The 15238-nt window shown below is 41.9% G+C and overlaps 1 protein-coding gene across 2 annotated transcripts in view; it reads left to right on the forward strand.

Moving 5' to 3' along the window:
- Positions 1 to 3975: 3975 nt before the first annotated feature.
- Positions 3976 to 15238, forward strand: part of TAF3 (TATA-box binding protein associated factor 3) — a 183321-nt gene continuing 172058 nt past the window's right edge. Inside the window, exons 1-2 of one of the 2 annotated variants that reach the window (XM_036908159.2) lie at positions 3976 to 4323; positions 7781 to 8023. In XM_036908159.2, the coding sequence (XP_036764054.2) occupies positions 4158 to 4323; positions 7781 to 8023 (409 nt within the window). In that variant the 5' untranslated portion in view covers positions 3976 to 4157. The remainder of the gene's footprint in view (positions 4324 to 7780; positions 8024 to 15238) is intronic. The other variant, XM_036908158.2, reaches the window with a different exon arrangement.

Raw genomic sequence — 15238 nt, forward strand, 5'->3', positions numbered from 1 at the left:
CAAATGACAAAACTTTGTCACCAGTAATGGGACAAACTGACTCCTGATACTATACAGCAGAAAGCACAGATCACCTGTTTAGGGGTTTTAGTGCCAAAAATGTTGAATTTGAACCTAATTGAGCAAATCAGGCAAATAAAGATTGTATGTCATTCTGTAAGATAACTGTCCTAGACTTTGCAAAAACATTGATGTCCTAAGAGACCAAAATAAAAACCGTAAAGACCCAAATCCACACAAACACTGGCGTGAGGGGGATCTGATCCTACTGAGGATGAGGTGACATGGCAACTAAATGCAATGAGTGACTCCAGATTATATCCTGGATTGAAAAAATTGAAAAGCTATGAAAGGCATTTGGGGACAGTGGGGAAATCTGCATTGCCCTGTATAATGGACGATATTGGACAGTCTTGTGCTGTGGTGATAATGGTGTGGTGTACCCGAAGTTGCACTGCTCCTCCCAGCCCTCCCTTTAACAGGACTGAAGGATGTACCCCCAGCCTCCAGGGATGCTGTCAGCACAGAGCTCTCAGCTGTCAATCATCTTAGCAACTGCCTCAGCTGGAGAGGGCCCTGCCAAGGTCACAGCCACTGCCTGTGTATGGCCAAGTACAATGCAGGCCCCTTGCCTGAACCCAGGCTGACCCTGAAGGGCTACCTCAGCTTTAAAGCTGAAGTCTCCTTTGAGGGTGGGCTTCAGCCCAGCATCTCCCTGCCCCAACCCTCCTTCCTTCCCTTCCCCAGGTGGTGATCCCAAGAGCACTCCCCTGCAGACTCAGCTCCATCTCAGAGACTGCTTCCTGGAGAGTCCTACTTGGGACAGTCTGTACTAGAAGGGTTTGTGGGAGCAGATACCGAGAGGGCACTTGGGAGCTGGATCGGCCGCCTGGTTGGCCATGAGGACTTCAGCACTGATGGGAGAGAGCCCCCACCACAGGAGAGCAAGTAGTTCCTCAGTGTGCAGGTTGTCAAACTCACCAATGGTGGTGCAATACTGGAAACAAGCTGGTACGATGTATCAGTGTTTAGAGATTCCAGAAACGTGGGACCCTAAAATAATAGAGGCTGGGTGGCAGTGCTTAACTGCTTATCAGTTAGCAGCCAGGTCAATGAACTACCATGAGAGTGGCAGAGGGGGCAGATCACAGGCTGCCCGGGGTGAAAGCCAACAAGTGAGCTCTTCAGTCTGTATAATCAAAGCAATTCAAGGATAGGTAATTAAGTGGCAGGGGGCAGTCACCCCAATAGCCAGCCATGAAACCCCATTCAACATCTGGATCTGAGCCAGTTTTTAGACTAACTGAGTCTTCTCTGGTGCAACACATTGGGCACCAGAGAAAGGGAATACCCAAATATTCTGAGGACTGCTGGACACAGGGGTGGAGCTGAGACTGAAGCCGGAAATACAGTCATCAGTGGCCTGTTAGAATGGGGCATATGAAGCCAAGTGACATATAGAGTCTTGGCTCAGGGCCAGCCCACACTGGGTCCCTGGGTTGAAGGATTCACTCAGTTGTTCAGACAACAGTACAAACTTTCCTTCAACTTGGGCCACATAACCTGCTTGACCCTATATTATTGGAGGTATCCATAATGGAAAAAAGTACTCCATGTAGAGTTGACAGCAAACTCTAATGGGTAAACAGCAATGCAGACCCTAGGGTTCTAGAGTAAGGCCATGACATACATAGTAGAGAACTATATACCCAATTATAACCCTTGTTATTATAAACCAGCTCCTGGCATGCTACTAGACACTGGTCGAGATGGTGTCTTACCATGGAACACCATGGAACTATGAAGCCAGAACTGCCCGTCACAAACTGGCCATGTCAAAAGGCCCAGCCTAGCTGCAATCCACCATAAGACTAATGGTATGTCATAACATGTTATGACCAGGGATGGGAGGAGGGAGAGTGGGGATGGTTGGGGGGAGCACAGCTGCAGAAGGTGAAGGCTGGCCAGACCCCAATGTCCTTCATTAATGTTACACGGTCCCCTCTCCCTCACTTCACACCAGTGGCTTCAGGCGGGTTCCTTATCATCAGTTAATGAAAAGCCAAGCTTAGTTCATAGATGAGCTAGCTCAGTATATAGATGTGAGTCAAATATGCAGTGACTGTGGCCTCAGCCTCACTCTTTATGGCCCTGGAAGACAGTAGTGAGGACAAATCCTCCCAACTGGCAGAGCATACGGCAATGTGTAACCCACTTACCTGCCACATCAACACTGACTCCCAGGTATGGGCTGAACTGTGCCCCCTGCCAATTCAGAGGTTGAAGTCCCAAACCCCAGTATCTCAAAATGTGGCTGTATTTAGAGACAGGGTCTTTAAATAAGTAATTACATTAAAATGAGACTGTTAGGGTGGGCCCCAATCCAAACCACCTGGTGTCCTTACAAGAATCAGGAAACAGACACCAGGCTTATGCATACACAACGAAGACCATGTGAGAACAGAGCAGGTGGGCAGCTGTGCTCAAGCCAAGGAGATAGGAAGCCTCAGTGGAAATCAGTCCTGCAAGCAGATTTTGCACTTTCAGTTTCAACTGTGAGAAAATAAATGTCTGTTGTTTAGGCCCCAGTCAGTGGCATTTTGCTATGGCCATCTGAGCACACTACATATTTTCTAAGGAGACCAGTCAGTCACTTGTTAGCAGGTTGATTGCAGTGGCCTCCTTTTACACCAGAAAGAGCAGCTATTTGTTTATATCCCAAGTGTATACAGATTTGCCTTTCCTGCTCACAGTGCCTTATGTACCAGTGTCCCATTTCATGCTGTCAGACCATGGGATCCATTTTATAACAAAGGAGGTTGACCGTGGAATTTGGTGGTCGTTCTACATGCCATCTACTAGTCATTCCACATGCCACCCTGAGAAGCTGTCAGCCTGGCAGAGCCATGACATGGCCTTGAAGGTGCCTAAGGCACCAGCTCACACGCAATACCCTGCAAGGATAGGATACAGATCCCCAGAAAGCTGGGTACACTGTAAGTCATAACTTGTCCGTGGTGCTGGGTTCCCAGAAAGTAGAGGGCACGGGATGGAAGCCAGAGTTTCCCCACGTACCATCACTTGCAGTAACCCAGCTGGGAAACTGATTTTCTGGTCCCTGCAACTCTGGCTTCTCCTGGTTGATAATTCCAATTTCCAAAAGCGGGAAAGCATCCCTCCAGGGGCACACCAGGGGTCCCACTGAAATATTAGCTACAGTTGCATTTCGGCCACAAGCCAGCATGCAAAGAGGCACGGCGTAGGTATGAGTAACCGACCCTTATGGTCAGGAGGACCTGCTACAGTGGGCGGCCAGGAATGTTCGGACCCAATGACACCTCTTGGTACTCTGCTGCCCAGTGCTGATGGTCCACGAACCAGCTCAACAGCCACTGCCTCCAAAGAGCATGAAAACAAGGGGCTCAAACATCCTGCGTATGAGACCAGGTAAGCCATTGAGACCAGCAGCGGTGTTAGCTAAGGTGAGAGGAACCTAGAGGACGGTGGAGAATATGATGGATCTTAAGTCTTCGGGTGACCCCATCAATTCTGACCGAGGCCACTGCAGCTCAATTTATGTATTTTATTTGTGGGCAGAAGCGAGACCGTATCAGACCCACGTGCAGAGGCGCGCTGAGGTTCCCACGCCCCGAATCCCGTCCCTGCACTCACAGCCTCTCGAGTTCCCTCTGCTCTCGAACACCCGCATTCCAGCCTCACACCCCGGCCCGTCCCTTACCCACAGCCCCCGGCAAGCCCTCCTCTTGTGCCCCCAGCGGGCCCCAGGAAACCGCCACCCGCGTGCAGCCCCCGCCCCGCCCCGTTCCGCCCCGTTTCCCGCAGCCGCCCAGGCCCGGGAGTGGATGCCGACGCCATCGGTCTGCTCCCTGGGGTGGAGCTTCCGCATCGGCGCCCTCAGTACTCGGCTAGTGCTGCCTCACCCCGGCGACCGTCCAGCGGGAGGCGGAGCGAGTCCAAAATGGCGGCTCTCAGGCTGGCGCGCTCCGTGCTGCTGGGGCTTTGAGGTGGTCGCCAGGGGTCGGGGGATGATATCCCCGCCACGGGGGTCCCAGAGGATGAATCAGGGGCTCTGTTAAGGGTAGGCGGTGGGGTGGAGAGAAGTGGCAGCGAGGGCTGCGGTGGACTCCACGAGCGGGATGTGCGAGAGTTACTCCAGGTCGTTGTTGATGGTCTCGGTGGCGCAGATCTGCCAGGCGCTGGGCTGGGACTCGGTGCAACTCAGCGCCTGCCACCTTCTCACAGACGTGCTGCAGCGCTATCTGCAGCAGTTGGGACGGGGCTGCCATCGGTACTCCGAGCTCTGTGAGTGCTGGGCTGGGGGCGGGAGGGCTGCCTCTGGCCGGTCACAGTAACACCTCCGGTCTTCCCTTCGCTATCTCGCCGTCTCCGAGGTGTTCGTCCTTCACCCCTACTCAGAGATCCGGTATCTTCCCGTCCCCGACGCCCCTGGTCTTCCACTGGCCCCTGGAAACTCTAGTCATCCCTCTGGTGCCTCTTCCTCATCCGCTAACTTCCCGCCTCCAGCCGGGAACCCTGTCTCCGCTCCCGGCTCCACACCATCTCGCCTCTTCTCTGATCAGAAATGTGCATCGGCCTTTCTCATCCTCTCGTTTTTGCTGCGTGTAGAACCACCTCCAGAATGCCTTACAGCTTCTTTTACTTTGGTCCTTTTCCTCCCTTGCCCGCAAACTACTACAACTAGTTGTCACAGGCGCTCCGTCTACCGGCCGTTTCTTACAAGGCTGGCCATTCTTCAGCTCCTAACAGCAGACTCGTTGACAGCTCTGCTCGCTTAGGGACACTGCCTCATCTTTCTGTATCTGTTCATTTCATAGACAGCATCTCTTCTTAGTCTTTCCCAAGGGCAGTTTGTCAGTTTCATTTAGATTACCTTTCACTTTCATCTCAGTTACCATTGATTTCCTCTTTTAAAGTTTTACGTCAGTGTTTATCAAAGTGTGGTAGAAGGATCATGTGCAGGTAATCTGGGCTACAGTATTTATGGTTTTTAAGTGAAATGTTCGGTAGTATTATAGCTGGTGACAGTTAATAATTTGGAATATTTAATAGAAGCCACACTGATATCACTGATGTAAAAGTAAGTGTACGTGTGTGTGTGTGTGTGTGTGTGTGTGTGTGTGTGTGTGTGTGTGTGTGTGTGTGTAGGTGTGGAAGAAACTACCATTCATTTTAAAGTTTCAGGTCATTATTTTAAGGTGGTAAGCTGGAGAACTGGGTGAAGTGTTTCTTAAGATATTTTGTTTCATTACAATGGTTCTTAGACTGAAAAATTGAGACCTACAGATACATCTTAGGCCCCAAATTCCATTTCACCTTCCAGCTTGCCAAAATAATCTGTCCACAACACATCCCGTCATGTCATTCTTAAAAATATTTCAGTTGTGCTCTATCAGTTACAGGCTGAAAATCTAAACTCTCAAACAGCACACAGATCCATTTGTGAGTTAGTATTTTTCTTATCTTCTGCCCGAGCCACCTGCCTTTTCCAAAACAGTTGAAGCTATCCACTCCTATATGGATAATACTGTTTCCTAGAGTCTCCTTTACCCCCTAGTCCACCAGTAGTACTACTTATATTTTAAGGTTCACTCATCATTTGCTTTAGGAAACTCTTGTTATTTGCTGTCATAATACTGTACATATTCCTGTTACGTTACCACCTTGTTTTGTAATCATCCATGTATAGCTCCGCCACCCCTTTCTGCTCAGGAGGCAAATTTATTATATTTGTATTCTGTCACCTACTATGGTATCATAGTATAATTGGCACCCAGGAAATGTTGAATCAATGAAAAAACTGATAACCCACTACAGTAATAGCTGTTTTGAGTCAAAGTATTTTTGGAATGCTTGGTTTCACTGATACTTCTAATTTAAGTTTGGAACTGCAGAGTAACTCTCATTCATTGTTCTCTTGAAAGAGTGCCACCAGCTCATTGACTTTGGGGCTTTTGCTTCTTTTCCCTCCCTCCCCTTTCATGGTCCTTGAGTATACTGTTAGTGTTATGCATAGTCCAGATTATATTTTTGTTACCAAGTCCCTAAGTAAGGGCAGATGTTCTGTACCTTGAGGTAATCAAAACATCCCTTGAATACATAGTTACCCTTCGTGCCTTATACACAGAACTAGAATGTGTGCTGGCGCTGCAAGTAACCAGGTGTTCCAAAGTCATCAAACCATCATCGTGAGGTGTTAATATAAGCCTCTTTCCCGATTACCCAATTTCTGTAGTCAGTTTCCTCGCTTGTAGTGAGAATGTGATTATCAGGTTCATTATTCTCCATTGCAGTTTGCTAATTTTTAAAAATGCTAATTCCTGGCATGCTTATTAGTTACAGACTTTGTAGATTCTTTTTTTCCATACTGTCCTTATTTCAGGTTTGCATTCTGTAACCTCAGGTTATCACTATGCAGTCTTGTATTCTGCTCCTTTAAATCGTTATCTTTTTGGCAAATGTTTATTGGCACCATTTATGACCTGAGTACTGTGCTAGGTGTTGAAGACAAAATTTCTAAGGCACAGTCCTGGCCCTAAGGTATGCACAAGTGTGTCAAAAGTCAGCAGAAACAAACTGACAGTGTTTGTTCCTTTTTAAAAAATTGCACTCAGGTTAAAGCAAACATCAGAAATTACTATTAATTCAACAAATAATGCATTTTTAAACTTAACAATTTGTCAGAACATTCAGGGGCAGATATATATCTATACTTTATATTGTGCATTAAATATGTGTGTGTGCGCTGAAAGTAGGGGCTGAATCTTTCAGAATGGCTTTAAGACTAGTACTGTAACTTAGTAATTGCATGGTATAGGCAATAAATGCAAAAAGAATAAGGTAAAGGAAAGATGGGTGTGAACTGTGGGTCTTGGTGCAGGATAACTTCACAGGAAAGATGAGATTTGAACAGAGCTGTGAAGCGCAGTTGTGTAAAGGTGGGGAGCACACTGGGTTAGAGAAGAGCATAACCTCAGATATCCAAATGGGATTAAACTGGATAAAAATACCACTGAGGTGGCCAGCTTGACATATGTATCTAGTCCATTTGGAAGGTATTAGAGGAAAGTGTTAAACAGTAATTTAACCGATAGAGGAATTTAACCAATAGAGAAACAAAACATGGTGGAAAATACTTTATACTCTTTAGGAGAGTTGGGGGACAGAGTGATGAAAGTGATATTTGAAGGAAATTGTGCTGCCAGTGACATGCATGGGAGACTCAGTTGGGGAGAACTGAAACCTGTGCTGTGGCAGTGATAGGAGAAATAGAGACAAAGAAAAAGTCTTGAAATCCATGGCCATAAAATGGGAGGGGGAAAGTACCAAGGTCTTGGGTTGAAATTGCAAAGTATATGGAAGAATTCAAGATGATTGTATTTTTTTGATGAAAAAAAGTAGTAATATTCATTGGGTATTTACTTTGAGTCAGTTCCAGATGCTGTTGACCGTCTGTAAACTATTTTTGATATTTATACTAGCTGATTGTTAGTATGAATTGCCTGTGGTGTTCTGATGGGTTGTCAGATCATATTTAAAATTGACTTTAAAAATCAGCTTTCTAATATTTAAACAATATGATGTTCCATTTAAATCTATTCATTTCTTGCCAGTAACTTGGTCTGAAATAAAGAGTATATTTGATTCAAGCTGCATATTAACTTAATGCTTTTTTCTTAATATTTTGAAAGTACTCAGAATTTTCTTAAAATAATTTGCTTTGCTTTTGACTTTGTTTCAGATGGGCGAACAGATCCGATTTTGGATGATGTTGGTGAAGCTTTCCAACTTATGGGGGTTAATCTTCATGAGCTAGAAGACTATATTCACAATATTGAACTTGTCACTTTCCCACATCAAATTCCTTTATTTCCTGTTAGCAAGAACAATGTACTTCAATTTCCTCAACATGGAAGTAAAGATGCAGAAGAAAGAAAAGAATACATTCCTGATTACATGCCACCCATTGTGTCTTCTCAAGAAGGTTTGTGGTTTTTTGTTTGTTTCTTGCTCACATATCTGTAACTATTTTAATGGGTCTTTAATCTTCTTAGTTTTCCTAACTGAATTATCTAAAATGCTATGCCAACATATAAATTCTAGAAATGCAATCAAAATATTTTAATGTTATTTACAAATTATTCTAATTTTTAAGCCAGCAAACTTGTAGCTGGCATCACCTGGCAAAAACATGGTGACATGATCAAGGTCTTGTCTGATAAGGCATTTCTCTCCTGTGTCACTTAGAGTAGGGGAGGACAGAATGTGACCACAGAGAGGATTCTTTCAGTAGATGTATTACATGAGAATGGGATATTAAGTAAGCTTAGAAAACATGTGAAACATAAGAATAAATTGGAGTAGCTTTTTTCCTACCCCCCTATTATACTGTGAGTTGGGTGATACTGAAAACAGTGAGTGAACTAATATAAATTCCAACATATACATTTATCTTAGTTTTCTTATATGTAGAAATGTTTACTGTTTGATTATGTAGAATTTTTTATTGTGGAATTATAGCTGATTGTGCACAGTATTCCATCATTGCAGAGTTCCTTTTTTCCTGCATGATTTTACATATTGATCATTCAGATTCACTGAGATTCTAAAGAGATGCATGAGTAATCTGTGGTCTCTGCAGGTACAAAATATTTTTTCTTGTAAAAAGTGGAAATGCTGCAATTAATTTCCTTCTTTTTAAAATTCTAAAACCATAGAGTACTTCAGGACAATGCAGACAGTGGCAGAAAGGACTCCTATTTATCATTTTTTTATTGGTGTACAGTCCAGGCATTAAGCACATCCACACTGTTATGCTGCCATCCATCTCCAGAACTTTTCATCTTCTCCAACTCTAAGCATAAAGCAGTAACTCCCATTCCCCGCTGCTCACCAGCTGTTGGCAACCATCGTTCTATTTTCTCTGTGAATTTGACTACTCTGGGTACCTCGTTCAAGTGGAATCTTACTTGTGTCTGGCTTATTAGATCACTTACCATAATGCGTTCAAGGTTCATCCAGATTGAAGTGCGTGTCAGATTTACCTTCCTTTTTAAGGCTGACTGATATCCCAATGTGTGTATATACTACATTTTGTTTATCCAGTCTTTCATCAACGGATATTTGGGTTGTTTCCACCTTTTGGTTTGTGAATAATGCTGTTGTAAACATTGGTGTGCAAATGTGTGTTTGAGTTCCTGCTTTCAATTTTTTGGGGTGTATACCCTGAAGTGGAGTTGCTGGATCACATGATAATCCTATGTAATTTTTGGCAGAATAGCCATACTGTGTTCCTCAGTGGCTGCATCATTTTGCCTTACCACCAGCAATGCCCTGGCTTTCCAAATTCTTACAAGTCATTTCTTATGCTCTCCTGTTCCACTTTGGTAGCATTTTGGAATGGTACCTATTTGTTTCATAGAGTAGCTTTAGACTTGGAATAAGTTGTTCTACAATCTCTGTGTCACTGTTGCCTCATCTGAATAACTGGGCAAAAATTGGCCTTCTGTTGTAGAGATTTAATGTGAATTGGTGCATCACCAGCTGACACTCTGGGTCTTGGGTGCAGTGGACTCTGCCCCACAGGGCTGGTGTTATAATTAAATGTGCTGTGCAATTAAGTTTGCTGTGACAGTGAAGCAGTATGTCGGTGCATGTTAACAGTCATGATAAGTCTGTAAAGAACTCATTGTAACCTTTTGGAAAACTATCATAGTTTTCTGGTTTGAGTCTCTTGGGAAATAGACTCTGCTTGACAGTGTAGCAGTTGTCTATTTCAAGTTTAATACTGACTGAGGGCAGGAGTCAGTATCCCCAGTACTTCACACAAAGCATACCTTTAGTGAATGTTCTTGAACTTAGTTAAACTGAATGCTGTTTATAGGGTCTGGCCTACAGAAGTTCTGTGTCTCTTGTCTGTTCCACGTCTTTTCTACTGACACATTATTAGCAGCAGGACTTGGAAATCCACAGATGAATCTCTGTCATTCCCAACTTCCCTTAGTAACTGCTCAAAATTCTCTCTCCTTTGCACCTGTGAATTTATTTGTATTTGCAGCCTTTGAGAAACTCTTACTCTTTATAACCCCCATGTAAAGTCCGTTTCTTTAAACCCCTCATTCCCTAATGTCAGTGTTTTTGATCTTAGAAACCTGTATTTGTCACAACTTCTCTAAACTCTCTATCCTCTAAACTTTTTATATTTACTTTAAAAATATGGCAGATACTTTTCAATATCAACATTATCAAAGGAGGGTTTCTTGGGCAGTGGCCTGGTGCTAGCTGGATTGAAAGGAACTCCAATTTCTTCATAGATAGATCATGAATGTCAAGTATGCCTGGACTGGACTTTGCTGTTATCATTAATGTAATTAAGCATCCTAGAAATCTCCATGAAAGTGGTGCTAAGTTAATCCATGATATGTCCTCTTATACTTTAAGACTAATCTTTCTATGGCTCAAATTTTTAGCTAAAAGGCCACTTAGAAGTACTCAAAATTTGAAATTGTGCAAAGAAAACGTGAATGGTAATCAGATGATGAGAGGCAACTTGAGGCCTGACATAGAGGGGTTCTCAAGGAAACATACCATGGTGGATAACTGACTGCAGGAGTGATTCTTGAGTGATAGTCGATTATGAGTTTTGTATCTGTGAATTAGACAGTGGTCACGTTTAACAGCCAAGACTTATGTGCATTATCAGTTGCCGTGTGACTGAACCAAACTACTGTCTTTTCTGTTTAAAACATCTTAGTCCATTTTTCTCTGGCTTTTGGAGCTTTCTAAATCTGTTTAGTGGTTTGCATATCTGTTTCCTGTTATACCTCCTATTTAATAGTTACATTAATTAATTTTCATTTTCTTCTGGCCTTTTTAAACATTTGGACTCAGATGGACGTTTGATTAATCTTAATCCCCAGTTCAGGCATAGGTACATTATTGGTCTACGCATAACCTGCATGTATTCATTTAAGTGCAACTTAATTATTTCTATTAATGTAATAAGCCCTAATAAACTCACTAGTTAAAACCAAGGCTAGGACTTTGATAGTAATCAACACTTACTCATTGTGTCCCTGTTATTTTTATAGCACGGAAATAATACACAATGAAATTCTCTCAGAGTGATACAGTTATCATGTTTAAACCCTGCCTAGGAAATGTAACTAAGATATCAGATTTATATTGGGTAGTGTAGGAGTATGAAAAGCAGTTCAGGGATTTTAGATACTAACTTCTGCCTGAAATTACTACAGTACATTTTTTAGTTTCTTTTCTGGATTATTTGAACCAAAGAAGAATCTTATTTCATTTGAAGTTTAGGCAATGTAAATTTCAAACGTTTTAAAAGGAAAATAATGAAGCCTTGAAAAGTTTTTTGGAGCTAACACAGATTCTCTAAGGAGCTCAAATATTGCTGATTCATAAGATAGGCTTATGATTCATAAGGATGCAGTAAGTGAAAGGGAGTACAATAAGATGCTTATCAAACCCTTTTCCCCTTATTCAGGGAAAAGGATATAAAATGCAGTCCTGTGGTTGCCATTTTTTAATATAACCACACAAGTGAACTTAGTAAATCATTTTCAATCTGAAATTTCTTTTTTCATGGGTACAGCATGTTAGAAGGTTTCTAGTTTTCTGGTTAGTGGCACAAAGTATGGTACAGGAGTGAGCAACTTTGATAATAATATCTGTTCACCAAGTTTTTTTTGTCCTTTAATTTCCTTAATAGCTATAGGAGGGTCAGACTTTGGTCATAAAATATTATTAGCAAAGTGCTGTCATGGCCACCCACCCAGTTATCAGTCCTTAACTTAGTTCACATCAAAAATGCATTTGGAGGTCTGCTCCCTGAGAGCCGAAGTGCACTGGCACAAGTGAGAGAAGAGAGGACCTGAGGGACAGCTGATGCAGTAGAAGCCTGGCCTTCACACAGGGACTGAGCCAGCTACTGAGCTTATGGTCACACCAAACTGCTGTCTTTCTGAACTTCATGTCATCATCTGTACAGTGGGGACTAGTAATACCTACCACATGGATGACAGCGAGGATTAAGTGAGAGATTTGGAAGACATTTGTATAAAGTAGGAAAGTGTTTACACAGGACACCTATAGCAGTGTTTATTCTCCTCCCAGTTTGCCTCCCTCACTCCTAAGAAATTTACTTGTTAATGGAAACATAATAAACACTTATGAAGTAACACTACCATGAGAATAGATCTAAAACAATGAATTATATGCTTAGGGGCAAAATTATGTACACCACACAGCTGGGCCGGGGGGAGATACTTGTAAAAGGAGCTGTTTGATTATCTGCAGGAAGAAGATGGTACAGGAGGAGCTGGTATGGAAGGAATGCTATGTGTTGAGAAAGGAGACCTCTTTGAAAATAAGAGAGTTCTCCTTTATCTTGGACCCAGTTTTCCCTGTATTAGCACTTTGTGTCATTGTGGTCTGTGTGTTATAATTAATGAACCAGTGTCAATACATTATTACTAACTAAAGCCCATTACCTTCAGTTTTTGCCTCATGTCCTTTTTCTCTTCTAAGATTGCATCTGGGATGCCCTTTAGTTGTCATATGTTTTCTTAGCCTTCTGTTGGCTATGAGTTTCTCACCTTCCTTGATTTTTTTTTTTAATCTTCCTTGATTTTGATGACTTTGACAGTGTTGAGGAGTGCTCCTTAGATATATTATAGACAGCCCCTCCCATCTCATGATCAGACTGGGGTTATTGGTTTTGGGGGAGGAAGGCCACATTGGTAAAGCACAGTTTTTATCACATCTTATCCAGGCTGCATATTGTTAGCGTGATGGTATCGCTGTTGAGGTTGACCTTGATCACCTGGCTGAAGCAGTGTCTGTCAGGTTTGCCTCCTGTGAAGTTACTCTCTTTCCTTCTTCCTCATACTGTCCTCCTTGGAAAGAAGTCACTATGCAGAGCCCACACCTAAGGAGTCCAGAGTGACCCACTCACCTTTTAAAGGTGGAATATCTTCATGAATTAAACACTTCTACAGAAATTATTTGGAGCTCTTCTGGATTTGTCTCTTTCCCCCAGGGTTCCTGTTTTGATCATGAAGTCCTTTAAAACACAAACATTTACAGGTTTAAAATAATTAACAAAAGTAATACAAACATGTTTTTAAAAATTAAATATTGCCTCAGTATGTTAAATATAAACAAAAGTATAACTTTGTTTAACAGGTATGAATTCTTTTAGGTCTTTTAATGGAAAATGTTTTGACTCCTTAGACTCAGGACTGTGTCTGCTTTAGTACCTACTGTTTCTTTCTTGAGACACCTCTCACTGAGATCATCAATTGCTACCTAATTGGCTGATGTAAAGGAACTTTTTATCCTTACTGATCTTTGCTTTGGGGAGGTTTAGCTTAGTGAATTACTATAAGGCAACCTTTTTAACCACATCCCAGTTCAAGACATAAAACAACTACCGTTCCATGTGCCCAGCCCCAATCATACCCATCCTCCCCATCCAAAAATAACCACTATCCTAACTTTATAGGATTACTTCTTTACTTTTCTTCAGTTTTATCAGCCAAATGTATATTCCCTAGACCCCTTAGTTTAATTTATTCAACCCCCCCTTAAAAATTTTACATGTCTTTTAAGTCTCTTTTAATCTACAGGTACCCCCCACACTTCCACCAGCCCTGCCCCTGCCAAATCCCTTTCTTTTTCTGACAGTTGATTTGTTGAAGGATCTGAGTCATTTTTGACTCACGTGATTTTCCACACCCTGGATTTTGCTGATTATGTACTCCTAATGCAGGTCAGTGTGTTCTTATGAAGTGGTAGGAAGAATCAGGCCTGATCAGACTTCAGTGCAGTACCTCTGGCAAGATACAGCAGTGTTGTGGTCCTTCCTCAGGGGGTTAGCACTGTCTGCTTTTCACCTTTTGATACTGGCAGTGTTGATGTGCAATGCCTACCTAGATCCATGAATTCCTTAGGAGTCTCAAGGTAGTAATAGTCTATTATTTTGTTTTTATTTTATCCTTTAGTTAGAATAATTTTATAAGAAAATCCTTTCCCTCATCCACTATTCAGTTCCTTAGTGGCACAGTTCACACAGGGAAAGGAAGATAAATGCTTGATTCTTTCATTTTGTATACTCAGTTTTCAAGACAATGAATTGGTTCCTTGGTTATCTGTAAGTGACTAATTAGCACTTTTTAAAAATATCATTATGAACTCATAGATTTAAACATATATGTTAACATTCTTCATTACAATTTTTACTCTTGGTGCAACTCAGATTGTCCTGTCTTTGGCCGGTGGCACCTTCTTCAGTTTGGCTTCTGAATCTACTTGACACTAGTAGTTGTTGAAAGCGTCCTTGCTCTCTGGTGTGTCGAAATGTTCTAAGCTCATCTTGTATATTTTTGTCCCATTTGGAGTCAGTCATTATCCGAGAAGCTCTGGCTTCCTGGAAAATGGCTTTTCAAGTTCCATAATCTGAGCACTAGGGGTACTTACTAGAACTGGTCACGGTTTCTAGGCAAAAGTAAGTAATTATTTTCAAACATAAGCATACAGATATGTGTGGATAGATAGATGACAGACAGATAATAGGTAGGGTACTTATTGAGTTCATATAGATATTTCCTATTCAGATTTGGGGCTACAGGGTTTTTATTTTTATGTTGCATCAATAAATACATTTCTCCATAACAAGAATTCTAGTTCCCAGAGATGAGGAAGATATGATTAGAACATTTCACAATTACTCATTTGCTGTATCCTAGATTACAAATACAATATTAATATGGATACTAGCCTTAATGACTACTGAGATAAGTTCAAAAAATTTTTTACTTCTGCTGTACTTACCCCATTTTTCTGTGATTATACCATATGCACATTGTCAGGTCATGTAACTATGTTCTTGAGTCCCGTCACCTCATTTCTGAGTTGTTCTAATTTTGATTTATGTTCTTTCATGTTTTTTAGATCATTTTAAAATAGGATGTTAGGGTATCATCTGTGTTGTGGGTTTGTGTTTCTCATGTACATTTGTCTTTAGGGAGTTTTTCTCATATTTAATCTCCTTTTCTTACAAAAATTGTGTATGTGAATATAGTTTTTCTGAAATTCTAGGAGGAAGGATGAAAATTCTGTAGATTTTTATTTTATTTATTTATTTTGAGAGGGCATCTCTCATATTTATTAATCA

This window comes from Manis pentadactyla, chromosome 3 (genome assembly GCF_030020395.1).
Source record: "Manis pentadactyla isolate mManPen7 chromosome 3, mManPen7.hap1, whole genome shotgun sequence".
In the NCBI taxonomy this organism is placed as follows: domain Eukaryota; kingdom Metazoa; phylum Chordata; class Mammalia; order Pholidota; family Manidae; genus Manis; species Manis pentadactyla.